General features: G+C 41.4%; 1 protein-coding gene across 1 annotated transcript in view; it reads left to right on the top strand.

Annotated features, from left to right (window-relative positions):
* LOC149285006 (uncharacterized) overlaps nucleotides 1–11,122 on the top strand; it is a 386,586-nt gene extending 375,464 nt beyond the window's left edge. Inside the window, exon 5 of the mRNA XM_089495924.1 lies at nucleotides 9,754–11,122. Within this exon, the coding sequence (XP_089352050.1) occupies nucleotides 9,754–10,656 (903 nt within the window). The 3' untranslated portion in view covers nucleotides 10,657–11,122. The remainder of the gene's footprint in view (nucleotides 1–9,753) is intronic.
* The last annotated feature ends 10,581 nt before the right edge of the window (nucleotides 11,123–21,703 follow it).

Here is a 21,703-nt window from a genome sequence, read left to right as displayed (position 1 = left end):
TGAATAATGCTTCCAGATTGCAAAAGGAAGATGTGTGCATTAGTCGCCATTCCAAATATCACAACAGTCAATTAACCTGTAAAAACCTAATTGGCTTTTTGACTAAATCTCAATATTGTGATGAGAGATTGGAACCTAAGTTTTATGTCATGTTTAGCTTTAATAAATGAAACAGTGGAAATCAAGGAGTGAAAATAATTATGAGGGGCGACGGGTGCCAAAATATTTCTCGCCTAGGGTGGCAAAATACCTAGAGCCGGCCCTGGGAACAACTGTCCCCAAGCGTCTCCATCTGGAATCTGCTTGAGAGATAGGACTAGAACCACCGCAACGTATTGTCCCCATCCTCAATTTCCTCAAACCATTCTGGATGCCATGGTCGATGGTATCAAAAGTCGCTGAGAGATCTAAAAGCACCAGCAGGGTCACACTTTCCCTGTTGATATTCAAGTGGAGATCATCTACTAAGGCGACCATAACAGTTTCGACTCTGTATCCCATCCTGAAGCCAATTTGAAATGGTCTAGATACTCTGTTTCATCCAAGACCGCTTGGACTTGAAGAGCAACTGCCCTCTCAAGCACCTTGCTTAGAAATGGGAGATGAGAGACTGTCTGTAATTGTTCATGTCCAAGGGATCTAGGGAGGGCTTTTCCATAAACAGCCATAACACCGCTTCTTTTAAGCAAGATGCAAAATAGCCCTCCCTAAGAGAAGCATATCTCAGGTGAGTCCTAAGTGCATCTCCTCCTTGGATGACCAGCCATGAAGGGCAAGGGTCCAGAGGGCAAGTTGTCTTCTTCACACTTCCAAGGAGCTTGTCCATGTCTTTGGTACTTACAGATTCAAATAGACCCAGTATGATCTTATTCACAGAGTCACTGGACACCTCACCTATAGCCTCTGCAATAATGCCAGTGTCCAATTCGGCTCTTATCTATGTTCTCTGTGAGATAGTAATTTAAATGGTCAAAGTGAGCTGTGGAAGGCTCTAATAATGAGTTCTCGGGGGAAGGTGCCTGAGTCAGGTCCCAGATGCCCCCCCCCCCCCCAACTTCAGCACTCCCTTTATGCTTTTCTTTCCTTGGCACTTTCACTCCATTCCTTCCTTCTTCTCCTTTAACATACATCCCTTCAAGGGAGTCCAAGGCCCTTTCAGCATGTTCCCAGAACCGGGGGGGGGGGGGGCATACTTTCTGGGGCTGAGGGTCTCTCCTCTGATCCTCCTCCACAGACTTGTTTTGAAGGGAAAGGTATGTATGTTGGGGAGTGCCTAATCTGGATCCTGTGGGCCTTTAAGCCTAGTTCCCAGGTTGCTGGGGGGTGTCAGTGTCCCCAGAAGGGGCTTTGGGGTCCCTCCATCTCCCTTCTCTTGGCTTTGGCCTAGATTTGGGTCTTCTCTCCCCCCAGACAGAGCCTCATCCCTCCAGAGACAACTCCACCCTTCCCGAATAATGTTGTTTCCAATGCTATTGAAGTACCTGTGCCCCAAGGCCATGCCTCTCTCCAAAGATCCCCCTGCCCTCTTTTCTCATAATAACCCCCCCCCCCCAAGTACCTGGGCCCCGAGGAATCCCCTGAGGAGGGGGCAGTGTTTTGTCCCAAGAGCAATGCTATGGACTTTGGGTGTAGTAAGGCCTCTGGCTCTCAGGAACACAGCCAGAATAAAAGGCTTGTCCACAAATTTCTTAAGTTTCCAAAAGCTTTACTGGTTATAAACACAAAAAACACAAAACTGATCTCCTTTTTCTCAATAGTCCTTCCTAAATACCTTGTTCTCTTTTTGGTGGACTCTTATCTTTCTTCTTCTGAGGACAATCTTTCTTCTTTTGTGGACTTATCTTTTTGTCAAAGGAAAATACTCTCTCCAGGTATGACTTGGCTGAAATCTTACTAGACACTGAAACTAACTAGACAGCATAAGACCCTGGGATTTCCCAAAATCCTTGTCATTCTTAAAGCTGTAGATTTCTATTTCCCCTCCTAAACTGATACATAGAAAGTCTAATATAATCTCAACTAAATATATGTCTCAAGAGCATCAAAGATGCTCTGGAGGCATGACAATAATAATCATGTCTCTTGTCCACAAAACCACAGAGCCTTATGAAAACTGAAAGACTAACAGAGATCCAAAACATACTATCCAGTTTGGGACTGTTTAACTGCTCTGGCTCAATGCTAGGGAGTTCTGGGATCTGTAGTTTTGTGAGACATTTAGCCTTCTCTGTCAAAGAGCTCTGGGGCCACAATAAACAACAATTCCCAGGATTCTCTAGTATTGAACAAAGGCAGTTAAAGCAATCTCAAAGTGGGTTATTTCCGCCATGTGACTGGGACCTCTGTTAGTCTTTGAGCTTCCACAAGGCTTTGAGACCACTTTAGCTGCCCTGGCTCAGTTCTAGGGCATTCTGGGAAATGTTGTTTTGTGAGAAAGAGCTCTGGTGCCACAATAAACTACAATTCCCATGCATCTGAGGAAGTACGCTTAAGTCTAGGAAAGCTCACACTGCCAACTTTTCTTTCAGTGAGTCTCAAAGGTGCTACAAGATCTATCTCTCTATTATCATCACAATTATTATTATTATCATTATTAAATCCAAATGCAGCTGAAGAAATGGATTTAAATTGGCAACACTGATATACTGTAGACTCTTTCTCTGGGGCTGTGATCTGGAAGCGTGGAGGCAATTCCCTTGTCAAACCAGGGAATCCTGGGAATTGTAGTTTGTTGTGACATGTATGTATATATATGTGTGTGTGTGTGTTTGACTGTATATATATATATGTGTGTGTGTGTGTGTGTGTGTGTATGTAATATATGTATATATTATGTGTGTGTATATGTGTGCGCGCATATATATAGATATAGATATATAGAGAGATATAGATATATAGATATAGATATAGATATACCTTGAAGTCTGAAGAATAGCCAAGAAAATCCGACAAGAAAGAGGGCAAGGTAGGGCCTGAGGAAGAGGAGGGAGGAGAAGAAGGCTTAGAGGAAGGGCCTGAGGAGGAGGAGGAGGAGGAAGAAGTCTTAGAGGAAGGGCTTGAAGAGGAGGAGGAGGAAGACGTCTTAGAGGAAGAGCCTAAGGAGGAGGAGGAGGAGGAGGAGGAGGAGGAGGAGGAGGAGGTCTTAGAGGAAGGGCCTGAGGAGGAAGAGGAGGAGAAGAAGGCTTAGAGGAAGGGCCTGAGGAGGAGGAGGAAGAGGAAGAAGTCTTAGAGGAAGGGCCTGAGGAGGAGGAGGAGGAGGAAGTCTTAGAGGAAGGGCCTGAGGAAGAGGAGGAGGAGGAGGAAGAAGTCTTAGAGGAAGGGCCTGAGGAGGAAGAGGAGGAGGAGGAAGAAGGCTTAGAGGAAGGGCCTGAGGAGGAGGAGGAAGAGGAAGAAGTCTTAGAGGAAGGGCCTGAGGAGGAGGAGGAGGAGGAAGTCTTAGAGGAAGGGCCTGAGGAGGAAGAGGAGGAGGAGGAAGAAGGCTTAGAGGAAGGGCCTGAGGAGGAGGAGGAAGAGGAAGAAGTCTTAGAGGAAGGGCCTGAGGAGGAGGAGGAGGAGGAGGAAGAAGGCTTAGAGGAAGGGCTTGAGGAGGAGGAGGAAGAGGAAGAAGTCTTAGAGGAAGGGCCTGAGGAAGAGGAGGAGGAGAAGGAAGAAGTCTTAGAGGAAGGGCCTGAGGAGGAGGAGGAGGAAGAAGTCTTAGAGGAAGGGCCTGAGGAAGAGGAGGAGGAGGAGGAAGAAGTCTTAGAGGAAGGGCCTGAGGAGGAAGAGGAGGAGGAGGAAGAAGGCTTAGAGGAAGGGCCTGAGGAGGAGGAGGAAGAGGAAGAAGTCTTAGAGGAAGGGCCTGAGGAGGAGGAGGAGGAGGAGGAAGAAGGCTTAGAGGAAGGGCCTGAGGAGGAGGAGGAGGAAGAAGTCTTAGAGGAAGGGCCTCAGGAAGAGGAGGAGGAGAAGGAAGAAGTCTTAGAGGAAGGGCCTGAGGAGGAGGAGGAGGAAGAAGTCTTAGAGGAAGGGCCTGAGGAAGAGGAGGAGGAGGAGGAAGAAGTCTTAGAGGAAGGGCCTGAGGAGGAAGAGGAGGAGGAGGAAGAAGGCTTAGAGGAAGGGCCTGAGGAGGAGGAGGAAGAGGAAGAAGTCTTAGAGGAAGGGCCTGAGGAGGAGGAGGAGGAAGTCTTAGAGGAAGGGCCTGAGGAGGAGGAGGAGGAAGAAGTCTTAGAGGAAGGGCCTCAGGAAGAGAAGGAGGAGGAGGAAGGTTGAAAGGAATAAGGAGAAGAAGAAACAACTCCTGGGCAGAATCCTTTTTGGTTGTTGCTTATTATTATTATTAAATTTAATTTATTTGTTTATAAAGACTTATTTATAAGGATAATCAGGGAGTTTCTATAGCATCACATTAGGAAAACATTTAGATGTTGTTAAGGCCTGGAAATGCTGTTTGGGTTCCCTTCCAACTTTCCAGCCCTTTCAGCCTCCATTTTCGGTTCCCTGAAGCCCTCAAACTGCCAAGTGATCAGGCAGAGGTGGCCATTTTGTGTCCTGGGGGCCATTTTGTGTGCTTCTTGTGACTGTGGGGAATAATGTTCCGGAACCTTCTCTTGAGGCTTCAGTTGAACAGAGGCTTCTCTTTCTCTCCTGAGGCTCCAGAGAGCGAAGGAGGCCAGGCTCCTTGGGCCAAAAGGAAGGAAGTGTGTCTCTTTTCTGAGAGGGTTTTCTTATTACACAGCTCTGCTCCTTCTGGGGAAGATGGGTTTTAAAAGGGGTCAGAAATGGGAGGATAGTTTTAATACAAGCCTTATTCTTCTTCTTCACAAACACTGGGCTTTGGCTTCTAAGAGGAGGCTAGTCCCCCAAACAAGGCCAAAAGTGGCTCCTTTGGGAGGTTTTAAAAGTCTCCCCAGTTTCCTTAATAATAGATTTTCAGGCAAGAAGGAAGGAGACAGACCAGAATAACTCATATTACCAAGAATGATGTATACAATCATACAAACAAACAAGAACAACAAAAATAAGGTTTGGAGACTAAAAGAAATTACTTATTTTTTTTTAAAGGAAAACCATTATTAGGAGGGTAAAAGCAAGAATTGGGTGCTTCTACCCTTTTACAACCAACTCAGGCTGTATCTGCACTGCAGAAATAATCCAGTTCTGAAGTGAGTTAACTCTTCTCGTTCCATCCTATGGAATCCTGGGATTTGAAGTTTGTTGTGGAATGACAGCTCTCTGGCAGAGAAAGCTAAGTGTCCAAAAGTAAAATCCCAGGATTCCATAGCACTGAGTGGTTAAAGCGGTGTCAAAGTGTCATATTTTTATAGTGTGGATGTAGCCTTCTTGGAAAAGGGGCTGATGATGGAGAAAAGCACTAAGGAACTCTGGAGGTTTCAGCAGATGATTTATTTATTTATGATGCACTCATTTCACATCTAGCTATGGGGACATAACCAGGGCCCTCTCCAATTCCCCACCACTCTAAGAAGGCATGGAATATCTGTTGTGAAGGGGAGCTGCAGTGAATCTATGCTAGGTCCAGGGGGCTTTGTTTGGTGCAGAGGGAGGAAAGGGATGCCCACCTCTGCATTGGCCCAAAGGAGGCATATGTCATCTGCGTATGTCACCAGGAGGATGCTGTTCTCTGTGTCTTTGAGTGCTGCAGGGTTTCTTGCCAAGCCAATCCTAACCCTGGTCCCTTTTCTCAGGAGCGTCATCTCAGACTCCTTGTACACGTCTTTGGGCCTGTCTTTCTGGAAGTGACCCAAGTGCAGGACCACCAGGACCTCTGCCCACCTGATGGCCAACACAGAGGCCAACCAGAGGGAGTTGGGCTCCAAGAGAAGGAGGCTGCCGAGGTACAACAACTCTTTGGTGAGTCACTATCCTATTAGCTTCATCTGTGTCTCTGCTGTCCCAGTTTATGAAAGGAAGCAAATAAAATACTGCCCGAGTTTGGCAGAGACAGTCCTGGTTAATCCTCTGTCACCCCATTATTTTGGGGGCTTTTAAAATGTCCTGGGTTCTTCTTCCTCCTCCCACTTTCCTTCTTCTTCAGCTCACTTCAATTTCTGCATAAGGAGTGCAAAGGGGTTTGCACCACATCAACTCAAAAGTGGGGAGAGAAGAGGAAAGAAGGAGGGTATGGCCCTTCCCAGGAGGCTGAAGCAAAAGCAAACTGCTGTGCACTTCCTAGCATGTGTGATCTTCCTCATAAACAACTTTGGCCATCTTGACCACCTTTTGGTGTTGCTTGTCCACATGTGTCTTGCTTTTCCAATCTGTGAAACGTTGGGGGCTATGGGAGAACATCTCTGGATATAAATATAGGGTGGGCCCAGTGGCCCTCAAGCCCACAGTGCTCCCCAGAACAGTTATTAAAAATGATGTTTGCCTCTGAAATGTGGCAAAAAATATCTAAATGCACCATAATTCTTTGGTGGCTAAATGTACTGTATGTGTTGGGATAGTCAGTATCCTAATCCATCATCAATATCCCAAACATGTTCTCAATTATATTGTGTATTATAGTGTATATTATATATTATATTGAAAAGCTTCGAGACAAACTGGATTTCAAAGGCAGTAACTTTTTTCTGGCTGACAGAATTTAAAGTTTATTTCCTGGACTGAATTCTAAAGTGATCAAATAATATTTGGATGCACCATGTGCTTTCCTCCCCTTTTGCTTAGTCACTCTGTGGATGAGGGCTATTTTCTGTTGCAGGTGACCTTTGCGGATGTGGCAGTATATTTCACTGAGGACGAATGGAAACTGTTGTCGAAGAAACAGAGACTTATGTACAATCATATAATGATGGAGAATTATGAGAACGTGGCCTCTGTGGGTAAGGAACCGGAATCCACTAGCATTATAGAATCATAGAGTTGGAATAGACCACAAGGGCCATCCTGTTCAACCCCCTTCTGCCATGCAGGAATACACATTCCAAACACCATCCAGCCTCTGTTTAAAGACCTCCAAAGAAGAGGACTCCACCAAACTCTAAGGGAGTATATTCCACTGTCAAAGAGCTCTTACTGTCCCAAAGTTCCCCCTAATGTTTAGGTGAAATCTCTTTTTCTGTGACTTGCATCCATTGTGGTGTCTCTTTTTCTCTGTAGCAGCAGAAAGCAAGCTTGTTCCATCCTCAATACGACCCTTTCCAATATTTAAACATGGATATCATATCCACTCTTAACTTTCTTTTCTCCATGGTAAACATACCCAGCTCTCTAAGCTGCTCCTCATAAGGCTTGATGGTTTCCAGATCCTTCACCATTTTGGTTGCCTTCCTCTGGGCATGTTCCAACTTGTCAACATCCTTTTTGAATTGTGGAGGCCAGAACTGGACACAGGATTATTCCAAGTGAGGCCTGACCAAAGCTGAATAGAGTGGCACTATTATTTCCCTTGATCTAGAAACTATACTCATATTGATGTAGCCTTTTTAGCCGCCACATCACATTGTTGGCCTATGTTGAACTTGTGGTCTACTAGGAGTCCTAGATCCCTTTCAAGCGTAGTTTAATTGTGATAGAAACATCCTGTAGAATATTTGAAGTTGTAGGTCAGTGAGGCACTATTGCTCTCCACTTTATAAGGATTCTTAATACCGCATTGTAAACTGCCAATTGTCAGAACCAACTTCTGTGGTTCATCCAGAATGGTATTGGTGTTTAGGGGGGATTGTTAGTAGTTTAAATGCTAGTAGTTTTAAGTAGTTGGTAAGTATAATGGGGCCTAGAACGGCTTGGGGAAAGGAAGCAGTTGTGGAGGCTCTTAACTGACTGGTTTTCCTTAAGTTCTTTACAAGTGGGTAAGCCTGCCAGAAGAGATCCGTCTTAAGTGCTTTCTTGAAAGCATCCAAGGTGGTGATAAGACAGATCTCGTTCAGCAAGTTGTTCCATAACTTGGGGGCCATGGCTGTGTACGCTCTGTGAGAAGTTGTTAAAGGTAATAACCAACACTTAGTATTGTGCCCGGAAGCTAATTGGCAGCCAATGTAGGGATACTGGTGTTATATGGTCTGACCTAGATGTTCTGGTGACCAATCTGGCTGCCGCGTTTTGAACTAACTGAAGCTTCCGAACTTGGAACAAAGGTAGCCCCATGTAGAGCACTGAACCTAAGAACTGAACTCGAAATCAGGCCCTTGTTTTCATACATATTAAGGGTTCCATTTAGCAATTATGAGCAATGTCTATGAAGAGAGGAAAGGGTGACACAAAAGTTCCCTTTTCTCTAATGTCTCTTTTCCAACCTGAATTTGCTTAGCTCCATGGTTGATTCCAGAGGCCCTTTGTCACTCGAATTGCTGGAGTCTGGGGAGGACAAACCCAAATGTTATGCTTTTAGGGGAATTTCATACTTAGCTCAAAGGAGAGATTGAGGCAACAGTGACCTCAGGATTCATCCCAACTATACCAGGCCTGAAAGAACACAGAAGTCCAGAGGCATTTCAAATAGGTTTTTGTGTTTTATTTAGGGGAAAAGCAAAATATATGCATACACACACATATACACATATAAGTGTTCACGCACACACATATGAACTGGGTAACAAAGGTGGGAGTGGTAAATAGTGTAAAGCTTTGCTAATGGTAATACATTACCTAGATGGATCTTGATCCCAATTGCTGAGGGTCCAGGAAGGGGAGAGAAGTGAGTAACTCCAATGGCAACTAGGGCTGGCGAGTGTAGTGAGGTGTTTAGCAATGTACACCAATGGACTGTCTGTCTGCAACTGGACTTACGCTGAAGAACAGCCAGTTAGGGCTGATATTTATACTGAAATTGTTGCTTGGGGGCAGAAACAGAGCATTCGAAGAGGTTTAAAATGTTTTAGAATGATTCCTGGGTGGGGAAAGTACTGTCTGAAACTGAAATGAATGTAATGGGTGCTTGGTAGAAATACTTCAACCAAAAAAGATTGTCACACCCGCTCTTAGGTCCTTCATGGCTCTGAATTCTGGTCCCATTCACAAGCCAATGTATAGCACAGTCTGAAGGCAACATTCCCAGAGCTCAACAGTAACAGAGTACAGAAGCAAATCTCCAGATATAGGTATTGGCAATGCACTAACCACTTTCCACACTTAAAAATAACTCAGAGACACAGTTGATTTCCTCCAAGTCCTTGGAGGTTGTTTATCTTCAGTTGCAACATAAAACAAATATTTACCAGTTTTCCTCTCTGACTTCCATCAACTTCACAATCTCTTGTGCACACAACTCCAACCCACATCAATCCGCATGTGAGCTGTATACTGTATTGGTTGTGAGTCATCTCCTGGTGCCACACAGCATGCAGCATCCTCTGCAGTTAGCTTGCATCATGCCATGTTCTCTGACTCAACACTCTATGGCAGTCTCACAGGAAATGATGCCACTTTTCAATTAAATAGTTTTACATATATTTAATGGTATATATTTCAACTGCCTGACTATCTGCTTCTACTGATTTCCTCATGGCAGTTCCCCTTCAATCTTTTCTTTGGTAGTTCCTATGTGTAAGGATACAATCATTATATGGATTTGGGGCATCCAGAACAGCGTCATGCTCAGGTCACTCTCACCAACTTTATTAAGTTAATCTCAAATAGGGAGGGGTGAACGTGGGGCTAAATCTTGGGACAAGACTTTCCTCTCTTAACACTGAGATTCAGTCTTGTCTGTCATTGTCCTCCTTTACAGAAGAATTTGTCAGTCACGAGAGAATCCACACAAGAAAGAAGTCACATAAATGCCAGCATTGTGGGAAATATTTTGCTTACAAGTCAGTCCTTGTAAAGCATCAAAGATTCCACACAGGAGAGAAGCCATACAAATGCCAGCATTGTGGGAAAGGTTTTTCTTCAAAGTCAGACCTAGTGTTACATCAGAGACTCCACACAGGAGAGAAGCCACACAAATGCCAGCATTGTGGGAAAGATTTTTCTTGGAAGTCAGTCCTAGTGATGCATCGGAGGGTCCACACAGGAGAGAAGCCATACAAATGCCAGCGTTGTGTGAAATGTTTTTCTTCGAAGTCAAACCTAGTGAAACATCAGAGACTCCACACAGGAGAGAAGCCATACAAATGCCAGCGTTGTGGGAAATGTTTTTCTCAGAAGTCAATCCTAATGATACATCAGAGAGTCCACACAGGAGAGAAGCCATACAAATGCCAGCGTTGTGGGAAATGTTTTTCTCAGAAGTCAATCCTAATGATACATCAGAGAGTCCACACAGGAGAGAAGCCATACAAATGCCAGCGTTGTGGGAAATGTTTTTCTCAGAAGTCAATCCTAATGATACATCAGAGAGTCCACACAGGAGAGAAGCCATACAAATGCCAGCGTTGTGGGAAATGTTTTTCTCAGAAGTCAATCCTAATGATACATCAGAGAGTCCACACAGGAGAGAAGCCATACAAATCCCAGCATTGTGGGAAATGTTTTTATATGAAGTCAGTCCTAGTGAGACATCAGAGAGTCCACACAGGAGAGAAGCCATACAAATGCCAGCGTTGTGGGAAATGTTTTTCTTCAAAGTCAAACCTAGTGACACATCAGAGAGTCCACACAGGAGAGAAGCGATACAAATGCCAGCGTTGTGGGAAATGTTTTTCTTTGAAGTCACACCTAGTGAAACATCAGAGAGTCCACACAGGAGAGAAGCCACACAAATCCCAGAATTGAACGAACATTATATTTGTAAAGAAGCATTACAAAGAATATATTTTTAATCCTGTGGTGATAAGAAAAGGCCCTTGTGATTTTGTGTGTTAGGTTTGTGTGTCCATATGTCTGTTTATGTTTTTCAGTTATATTTTGTTAAGTTGAGGTTTTAATTCTATTAGTATAGATTATTGCTTTAGTTCATAAACTTGACTGGGGATTATGGGTGGTGGAATAGGTTAGCTAGACAGAGGGGTGGGATTTGTTGCAGCTGATTAGAATAGTTTTGGAATGATAGCTTTTGTAATTTGTGGGATGTTGGCTGAAGAAAGTTGGGGGCAGGTATTAACAGAAAGGGCTAGTTTTTGCGAATGGCAAAGGGGCCTTGTTACCTGTGGGGCATAGACTGTGGGAATTGGAGGTGGGGGCTAGGTTTGGAAGAGGGTGATGTTTTAGGTTTTGGGGTTTTAATGTATTGTTTAGCTTTGGGAGGGCAGTTCTGATTTAAATGTTGAATTTCTGATTATGTGTTCTGAATAAAGTTCTTTGTTGTTTCAACACATTGGACTCTTTGATGCACAGAAGTTCTGAATTTGCCCAAAACTGACCCTTTCTTCTCTCTTCAGTCCTCAGCTCCATTCCCAGCCATAAAACAGAGGCAAACACACACACACGCGCGCACACACACTCTCAAAAAGACAGAGCTATATGTACAAAGCAGAGCCTTCCCAGACTTTCCCTCCTGAGTCCAGCTCCGCAGCTTGGGCTCCATTCCGGAAGGAGGGAAAAAAGGTAATAGTTCTTCCCTTCTTCCAAAGGCCAACAGTGGAATAAACAGCAGCAGCAAGGGCCTTACAATCCCTGCACATACTCAGGAGCGGCCTTTGGGGCATCTGCGCATACACACTCTCAGCCCCTTAAGCTGCTGCCCTCGCAGCCTGCTGGGAGGGAGGGAAGTGCGGAGAGCCCTTGGTCATTTGGAGGAACCCCCCAGTTCGGGGACCATGCTGAAAGGGCCTTGGGCCCCCTTGAAGGGATCTACGTTAAAAGAGAAGAAGGAAGGAATAAAGGAGTGAACGTGTCAAGGGAAGAGAAGCATAAAGGGACTGCTGAAGCTTTCTAGGATCTGACCCAGGCACCTTCCCCTCAGAATCCACAGCTCACTATGATGGTTTAAATGACTATTTCACAGATAATATCTCTCAGATAAGAGCCAAATTGGACGTCAGCATTATTGCAGAGGCTGTAAGTGAGGCGTCCAGTGACTGTGAGTAAGATCATAGTGGATCAAATTGAATCTGAGTACTGAGGACGTGGACAAGCTCCTTGGAAGTGTGAAGAGGAGAACTTGCCCTCTCAACCCTTGCCCTTCATATATCGCCTGAGATATATCATAGATGCATCTGTTAGGAAGGTCTATTTTCCATCATGCTTAAAAGAAGCGGTGTTACAGCCATTTATGGGAAAACGCTCCCTAGATCCCTTGGAGATGAACAATTACAGACCAGTCTCCCATCTTCCATTTCTAACCAACATAATTTTGAGGGCAGTTGCTCTTCATCTCCAAGCGGTCTTGGATGAAACAGATTATCTGGACCCATTTCAAACTGGCTTCAGGATTGGATACGGAGTCGAAACTGTTATGGTTGCCTTAGTAAATGATCTTTGCTTCAAGGGGGGATGTAACATACCAAACTTTAAGCTGTATTATTATGCAGCTTGTCTCAAATGGTTAGAAGAATGGTTCAAATTAGAAAACAAGAATTTACTCAATATAGAAAAAGCTAACCTGAATCTTGGTATACATGCATATATGTGGTATAGAAAACCAAAAGATAATAACACTTTTAACCATCATGTTATAAGAAGATCATTGCTTAAAGTATGGTATAAAATAAGACATCAGTTTTGGGTGTCATTGCAAGAGGCCTATTACAATAGAACAAAGGACAAAGATACTCCATGGCTAAGATATGGAGATTTAATAAATAAAACACCAGAAGGAAAATACAATACGAAATCTATGGAAGAACTTAATGAAAAAGGAAACATGAAGGATTGGTTTTTATACAACCAATTAAACAATCGTTTTAAGGCAGATAATAAAGCTCCTGAGTTAACGATGGATAACAATGAAATAGATAAAATTATGATGGACAAAAAAGATAAAAACATATCTAAATATTATAAACTATTAAAAGAAAGAGACCTAGAAGATGAAATTATTAAAGACAGCATGGTAAGATGGGCACGTGATATAAATAGAACTATAACTATAGAGGAATGGGGAAAATCATGGAAAGGAACAAATAAATTCACTCTGTGCCAAAAGTATAAAGAAAATGATATCAAAATGTTATTCAAGTGGTATCTAACCCCCCAAAAACCCACCAGATATACAAAACTGGCAATACTAAGTGCTGGAAATGCGGGGAACCCGAGGGAAGCTTCTTTCATATTGGTGGACATGCATTAAAGCTCAAGGATTCTGGCAAACGATTCATGGAAGCATCCAAAACATTCTTGATATAAATATTCCCTTTGAACCAAATTTATTTTTACTAAACATGACACACAACATAAAGTCAGTAAAATACAATAGACTTGTTTTATATATGGTCTCATGTGCAAGGATCTTATTTGCTCAAGTTTGGAAATCTACAATTACTCCTTCTATCGAAGATTGGTTGATTAAGATACATGAAGCTAGAAATATGGGTATAGTATCTGCCTTACTAAGAGGGAAACCAAAAGGATATTTAGAAATGGAATGGAGTTGTCTTAAAACATTTGAAGAAACGGGTGATAACACTCCGTTAAATTAATAGTTAATGTTTGGTCGATATTTGGTAATTTAAATACTATCATGGGAATATCTCAGTGTAATAAACATTTTTGAAAATAAAAAAGGAAGACCCACATCATTGTTGTGGGGAGCGCCACACACCGAGTTATTATAGCCACATTCTGTGCTGCTCCTGGCCTTTCTGCAGTGGAGCCATTGACAGTTCGAGGGTGGCGACACGCTCTAATGCTGCAATGGTCAAAGGAAGTGTTTAGGCTTTGCTTGTTGTTTCTTGCTCCCTTCACCCTTAAATGTAGGGGCCATTCAGAGTACATTTTACCCTGGTTCCCAAACCAGTTTAAAAGTTGGAAGTACACACTCGCGCTGATTATAACACAACTTGATCAGGGGCTTGCGCAAGAGATCCAGGGCAAATCCCCCCTAGCGTGGCTTTACTGAAAGTGGACTATTGACCCTTTCTTTTTGAAAACAACCGGCTCTTCCCTGCTGCCGGCAAATATGAACTCAGCCCCGGTCATGATCGGGTCAAGTTCAGGGGGTTGATTCCCCTGATTGAGGTCAAGGGTAGTAGGAACTTGTTTCCGGGGAGATTCAATATGGGGCATCCGGATCTGCCCAGTTCTATCCAGGGCAAATGATGGAGTGGGAATGGGGCCTTTGTGAAGGTGGGGGGACTGGCCTTCCTGGTGCTGGCCCTCCAGGTGAGCGATGCATTGGGCAAGGAGTCCCTCTCCTCATCACCTGCAGCCTCTGGTTCCCCTGGAGGCAGGGGCTCTTCTCCAGCATCACCTGGAACAAGGAACCAGAACAATGGACAACAACAGACAAATAAGAGAAAACACAAGATTAGTATTAAACATATTGGAATTCTATGAAAAACACAACGAAAGAGAATTAGGCTTATTATTAGTAGATCTAGAAAAAGCATTTGACACAGTTTGTTGGGAGACACTTTTTGAAATTTTAGGGAAATTGGAATTAGGCACCAAGTTTATAGGATGGATTAGAGAAATATATAAAGACCAAAAAGCAAGAATTATGGTGAATGGCGAAAAATCCAATTTTATCAAAATTAACAGGGGTACACGATAGGGCTGTCCCCTCTCCCCGTTAATATTTATACTTACAATTGAAAGACTGATTAAAATGATCAAGAATAATGACCATATCCAAGGTTTAAAAATAAAAAAAACACGAATACAAAGTGCGGGCTTTCGCCGTTGACCTTGTAATTTTTTTAAATGACCCGTGTAAAAGCGCAAAAGAATTAGTAAAAAAAGTTGAAGAATTTGGAGAAATAACAGGTTGTAAGCTAAATAAAGATAAATCCACGATATTAACTAAAAACATGTCTCCAGACAAAGAAAGGAAATTATCAGAAATGTTAAAGATTAAAATAGAAAAAAACACAAAATATTTACGAATAACAATATCTAGCAATCTGAATGAGCTATTCGACATTAACTATAAAAAAACATGGAAAGAAATTAAATTGAAATTGGAGAAATGGAGAAAATAAAATTTATCATTCATGGGGAAAATAGCAGCAATAAAAAATTTTATATCTATTCCAAACACTCCCAATCGTAATCAAAGACAATTTTTTCAAAATCTGGCAAAGAGATTTAAGTCATTTTATTTGGCAAAAAAAGAGACCTAGAATTAGATTAAAAACAATGCAAGACTCAATAGAGAGAGGTGGATTAGGCCTACCAAATTTAAAATTATATTTTGAGGCATGCAGTTTAATGTGGATCAAAGAATGGATTTTGCTAAAAGATGAAGAACTATTAGAGATCGAGGGTGACAAAGTAATATTTGGATGGCATGCTTATTTGGGATACGATAAAATAAAAGCAAATAAAGATTTTAATTTACATTACATTAGAAGGTCACTACTCAAAACATGGAATAAATATAAATTTAGAATTATGGCAAAATGTCCTACTTGGCTTTCCCCCCAGGAAGCTATTCAAAAATCAGAAACGAGACAAAAAACAGAATGGCTAACATATTCAAAACTATTTAAAAAAGACAAAAAGGAAAGTGTAGAATTCAAAACACAAAAGGAACTCTTTCAGGAAGGGATAGAATTAGATTGGTTTAGATACTGGCAGATAAGAGAAAGATTCAAAGTGGATTCCAAAATAGCAAATTTTGAGGCCGAATCTAATGAATTTGGGAAAATAATAGAAAAAGAAAACCCAAAATGGATATCAGAATTTTACAAATTATTGCTTAGTTGGCAGCAAGAAGAAGAAGTAATAAAAGAAAATATGATACAATGGGCAAAAAATATTGGTTATCCTCTAAATTTAGATAGATGGGAAGCGGTGTGGAAAAAGAGATTAAAATATTCGGCCTCACATAATTTGAGAGAAAGCTATTATAAAACCTATTTCCGGTGGTACTTAACGCCAGAAAAGATATCCAAGATTTATAAATCAACAAACAATTTATGCTGGAAATGCCAAAAAGAACCTGGAACTTTATATCATTGCCTCTGGTCATGTAAATTAGTTAAGAATTTCTGGAAAAAGGTATACGAGACGATAAACCTGACTCTACCAACAAAAATCAAATTTCTCCCTGAAACTTTCCTATTAAATATGTGGGAAGAGGATGTAGACAGAAGACATGGGAAGGTTTTGTATTATCTAATATCAATGGCGAGATTGGCTCTAACGCAAAAATGGAAAGGGAAAAAGATCCCAAGCAAAAAAGACTGGCTAATGAAAGTTTACGATGCAATAGAAATGGATAAAATGACACAATTGCTCAGAAATCAATCTCTAGAGGAAGTAAATGAAGAATGGGCGAAAGTTTTGGAAAGTTTGACCAAGGAATGGGGAAAGATAGCAACAATTAGCTTTTGTAAATAATAGTAATAAATAAAATAGTAGAGTACACATATCATTTCTAGTAGATTATAAGAGTTGGAGAGTTAAGATGTAATGAAAAATCTCGACGACCTAAAATAATAAAAGATATTAGATGGGTTTAAAATGAATTACGTATAGGATCAATAAATAGATAGCAGTAAGATCAAGAATAAGCGGAAAGGGAAGATTTAGAAATCATACCATCGCTGTGGATGGACCTTTGAAAGGAAAATAATAACGATATCATAAATCTGAAGTAAGTTCAAAAGGGTGGAAAACAAAAACAACTATACCCAATAGGATCAGAGAGAGAAGTCTGGTAAGAATGGGATGAGAGATGGTGGAAGAGTGGAAGAGGGAAGAGAATGGATGAATGAAGGTAAAGTAGGTGTTGGAAGGTGAGTGTATGTAGTAAAGATAGGAGAGAAGAGGAGTGGTGAAGGTAATTAGACGGGAGGAAGAGAAGAAGGGATCTAAGGAGAGGATGGAAGAAGTAGAAGGTAACAGTAGGAAGGAGTTCAACTAAAACAGAAGGAACAAGGAGGGATGTAACGGAAGACAAGAGGTAAAGGGGAAACAAAAACACTAAAGAAAGAAGATAAGATACAACATCTAAACTTTATGGGAATAGAGAAAGACTCACTTCTCCAACACGTAAATATATATATGTATATATATCTGTACATGTATATCTTCCCCCTTGGGTTACGTAATCCTTTCTAGATCTCTGCTCTGTCCAATTTCCTCTTGATGTACAACTCGATATAAGGACTAGTGAGTCTGTACCGAGATACATTTGTTATTGTTGTTGTGTGTTTTTAATTTTCAATAAAAAATTTAATAATAATAAAAAATAGAATCCTATTGTACAGACAATCACAGAGGAATAAGCACAACATTAAATCCAATAACAATAGTAAATGCAACATTGAAATGCCTATAGAGCTATATTCTTGCATTTCCTCATGGTTTGTTGTTAACTTTCTGAAAGCTTAATTTTTAAAAATTTCTTCAAATATCCTTTATTTATGAGAAATTACAATCATTGATATCTACAGATCCTTTTCAAAAACAGATAATAAAACATACCCATCCTAAATTACTTCTGATATATACATTATGTACATCTTTGAATACTACTATATTATCTAATTCTACCTATCTCTTCCTAAGGCTAATTACCATTATCCTCCATTACCTCCTAAACTACATCCACTAGCTCCTATCTTTTTTCTTTTATGACTTTCCATAGAATCCTTTTCCTATTAATATGGAATCCTAAACTTCCTTTAATTACCCCTTTAGAGTGTTTCCCCCAGAACTAATTTCTCCTTCATATACTGTTCGCTTATACTTCAAGCCCCGTCTGTATTGTAACCGCTTTTTCTCTCTGTAAGTATTCCTTCCGAGGTTTCCATACTTGGTAAAATTTATTCAAGGTGCCTTTCCTGAGTAGTGTAGTCAGTTTGTCCATCTCTAAATAATCCATGACTTTCAGTCTCCATTCATCTATCATCGGACTTTCCTCCACTTTCCAATATTTGGCGAATGATACTCTTGCCGCCACGATCAGAAAGAAAAGCAATTTTTCATTTTCTTTATCCAAATCTAAAGTATCTGTCAAGTTTAAGAGATACAGCTTAGGTCCGGCTTTTTCTCTAATCTTAATTATTTTTCCAATCTCTATGTATCTTCCTCCAATATTTTTCTAAATTACTACAGCCCCACCAACAGTGTAAGTATGTTCCTACTTTTGTTTTGCATTTCCAACACATTTTTGATATTTTATATGGTGTTAAATACCACCTATACATTGTTTTGTATACATTTTCTTTTAACATTACACTTTGTGTATATTTAAGTTTTGTCTGCCACAAATTTCCCTAATGTTCCAATTGAATCTGTTCCTTCAAATCTTGTGCCCCCTTCATCATAAATTCCTTGACTGTTTCTTGTTCTAATTCATACTTTCTAATTAAATTGTATAATTTGGAAATTTGTTTTGTGGGGTCTTCTATTATTTTTTCTGATTCTCTCTCGACCGAACCAATTCCACCTTAATATCCGTTAGAAATCTCTCCCTCAACTGTCTGTAGGTGAACCAGTTGCATGAGAGAGAAGCCTTCTTCAATCAACTCTTCCTGAGTTTTCATAACTCTCTCCCATTCTTGAAGTTTAGAGATATCCTTGTATGTCACCCAGGGATTTTTTTTCCAATTCCTCTCTCTTAAATAGTGCCTCATTAGACGAGGTCCAAAGTGGTAATTGGGGACACCATCTATTCCTGTATGTATTCCAAATTCTTAAAAGGATTCTCCTGATTATGTGATTATTAAAATTTGCATCTATCTTAATTTTGTTGTAGAATAAGTATCAGTGAATCCCAAATTTTAAATCAATTTTTTCCAAATGTATTATTCTTTCATTTTGAAGTTTAACCCAGTCCAATACCCAATCCAACACACAGGCATGGTAATACCATTTTAAATTCGGGAGGGCAAGACCCCCTCTAACCACTGAGTCTTGTAGTACTTTTGTTTTTATTCTTGCTTTTTTCCTATCCCAAATAAATTTAGAAATTTCTTTTTCCCATTTCTTAAAAGTCAAGTCATTGCCAATTATTGGGAGAGTTTGAAATAAAAATAAAAATTTGGGAAGCACCGCCATCTTAATTATTGCTATCTTACCCATCCATGAAATATGTAATTTAGCCCATTTTTCCAAATCTAATTTGATACCTTTCCACATCGTTTCATAGTTGTTCTTAAATAATTCTATATTTTTGATATTAATATTACCCCTAAATATTTTACTGATTTAACTATATTGAAACTTGATTTTTCTTGTAGGGACTTCCTTTCTTCTTTATTCAGATTCATCGTCAAAATGCTTGTTTTTTTCTATATTTACATGATAACCTGCTACTTTTCCAAATTTCTTTAATATTTTTAAAATATGTTCAATGCTCTCTTCTGAATTTGAAATAGTCAGGACCAAATCGTCTGCATACGCACCTAATTTATACTCTTCCCCCTTCAGTTTAAATCCTTCAATTGATTAATCTTCTCTTATTTTGTTTAACAGTACCTCCAGGAAAATTATAAATAGCAGTGGAAAGCTTAATAAATTGTTATTATTACATTTTTGAGACTCCATTATAAACATTTTCCCCGATTTGATTTCTTTCCAGTCAGTTCCACCTGTAGTGGTTGAATCTCATTTCATCTAGAAATAGTATAATATGTAATATCTTCCCTATACACAAGTTGAGAGGTTCAAGTATCAAAGAGAAGCTCTTCAATGGGTCCATTTTGAGTCTGGCTAAAAGAAAAAATCAAACCAGGAGTACTTTTTTGGGCTATGTGGCTATGTTCTAGAAGAGTTTATTCCTGACGTTTCGCTGGTATCTGTGGCTGCCATCTTCAGAGAATGCTGACCTAGAAAAGAGAGAGAGAGAGAGAGAGTGTATACACACACACACACACACACACACACACACACACTGTGTGATCCTGGGTAAGGAGAAGTGATTCCCATGTTAATCTGTGTATTGCTCTGTTATTGATGGCCTGGCTTCAGGGTTGGGGGATATCACCAGTGTGTGCATTACAGTTTTCAGTTCTTCAGGTTCCAGGAAGGGGTGCAGTTAGCGTATCAACTGAAGCTAATAACAGGCATTCCTGGCCATTGTATCTATCTGAGCCAACGTCTGGAGCGATGGATCCAGGAGCACCCCTAAACTGCAAACACAGCCCTTTAGGAGAAGTGTGACCCCATCCACAGATGGATCGCAGGTGACAAACCTCCATATCTGGATTAGGATCTCCAACAACGAGCAGCTCCGTCTTGTTTGGATTCAGCTTCATTCTGTTTTTCCTCATCTAGATCACTACTTTCTCAAGACATTCATTCAGAGGGTAGATGCCTTCCTTAGTTGACACTGAGGCAGCCAGGCTGGTCGCCGGAAAAAATAGGAGTGACCGAATAACACCCATCCTAAAATCTCTACACTGGCTGCCTATTCGTTTCCAGGCACAGTACAAGGTGTTGGTTACTCAACTACAAGGCTGACTCAACTGCCCCCTCCCCTGAACCCTATTTTAGAACCATCGATAGCCTGCTGTGATGAATTTAACAACTTCTTCGCGGATAAAATCTCTCAGCTGAGGGCTGATCTCGACGCCAGTATTTTGCCAGAACCTATAAGAGAGGTATCCAGAGACTTTGTGGACTCTATTAAATTGGATCACTTTGAGTTTGTGAGTACCGAGGAAGTGGACAAGATTCTTCAAAGCGTAAGGAAGACGACTTGCTCTCTCGATCCCTGTACTTCATGGTTGGCAGCCCAAGGAGGAACGGCAGTTACTTCCATGCTCCACTGTATAATTAATTCATTCTTCAGGGAGGGACAATTTCCATCAAGTCTAAAGACAGCAATAGTAAAACCATTACTAAAAAAGCCCTCCCTGGACCCCCTATCCCCGAATAACTATCGACCGGTATCACTGCTGCCTTTCCTGGGGAAGGTGATCGAGAGAGCGGTTGCTCTCCAGCTTCATGGGATCTTGGAAGAAACAGATTTTCTAGACCCATTTTAAACCGGCTTCTGGGCGGGCTATGGAGTTGAGATGGCCATGGTCGCCTTAGTCGATGATCTCTGTCTGGGCATGGACAGGGGAAGCGTGTCCCTGTTAGTGCTTTTGGACATCTCAGCGGCTTTCGATACCATCAACCATGGTATCCTTCTGGAACGCCTGGGGGAGTTGGGAATCGGAGGCACTGCACTCCAGTGGTTCCGTTCCTATCTCTTGGGTATATTCCAGATGGTGCAGCTGGGGGACGTGTGCTCCAACAGGAGGGCACTTACATCTGGTGTCCCTCAGGGAGACATTCTGTCCCCCATGCTATTTAACATCTACATGAAACCGCTGGGTGAGATCATCCGGAGACACGGGGCGCGGTGTTATCAGTATGCTGATGACACCCAAATATGTTTCTCTGTGTCTCCGACTGATGCAGTGACTAGGGATGGCATCTCTCCTCTAAATGCTTGTCTGGAGTTGGTAATGGGCTGGATGAGGGAAAACAAACTCAGTCTGAATCCAGAGAAAATGGAAGTATTTGGGATAGGCTCTCCTGGTCAGGGTGAGGTAATTTTCCACTTGTCCTGAATGGGGTCACGGTTCCCCTGAAGGACACAGTCCGCAGTCTGGGGGTGCTCCTGGATTCGTCGCTCCACTTGACTTCTCAGGTGGATGCAACGGTCAGGGGTGCCTGTTATCAGCTTCGACTGATACGCCAGCTGCAACCCTACCTCGACCGGGGGGACCTTGAAACTGTGGTACATGCTCTGGTAACCTCTCGATTGGATTTCTGCAAT

The sequence above is a fragment of the Sceloporus occidentalis genome, unplaced genomic scaffold, assembly GCF_023333645.1.
Source record: "Sceloporus occidentalis isolate IW3139 unplaced genomic scaffold, rSceOcc1.0.p SCAF_86, whole genome shotgun sequence".
NCBI lineage: Eukaryota > Metazoa > Chordata > Lepidosauria > Squamata > Phrynosomatidae > Sceloporus > Sceloporus occidentalis.
Note: the sequence above shows the minus strand (reverse complement) of the source record. Positions and strands in the feature narration are given on the sequence as shown.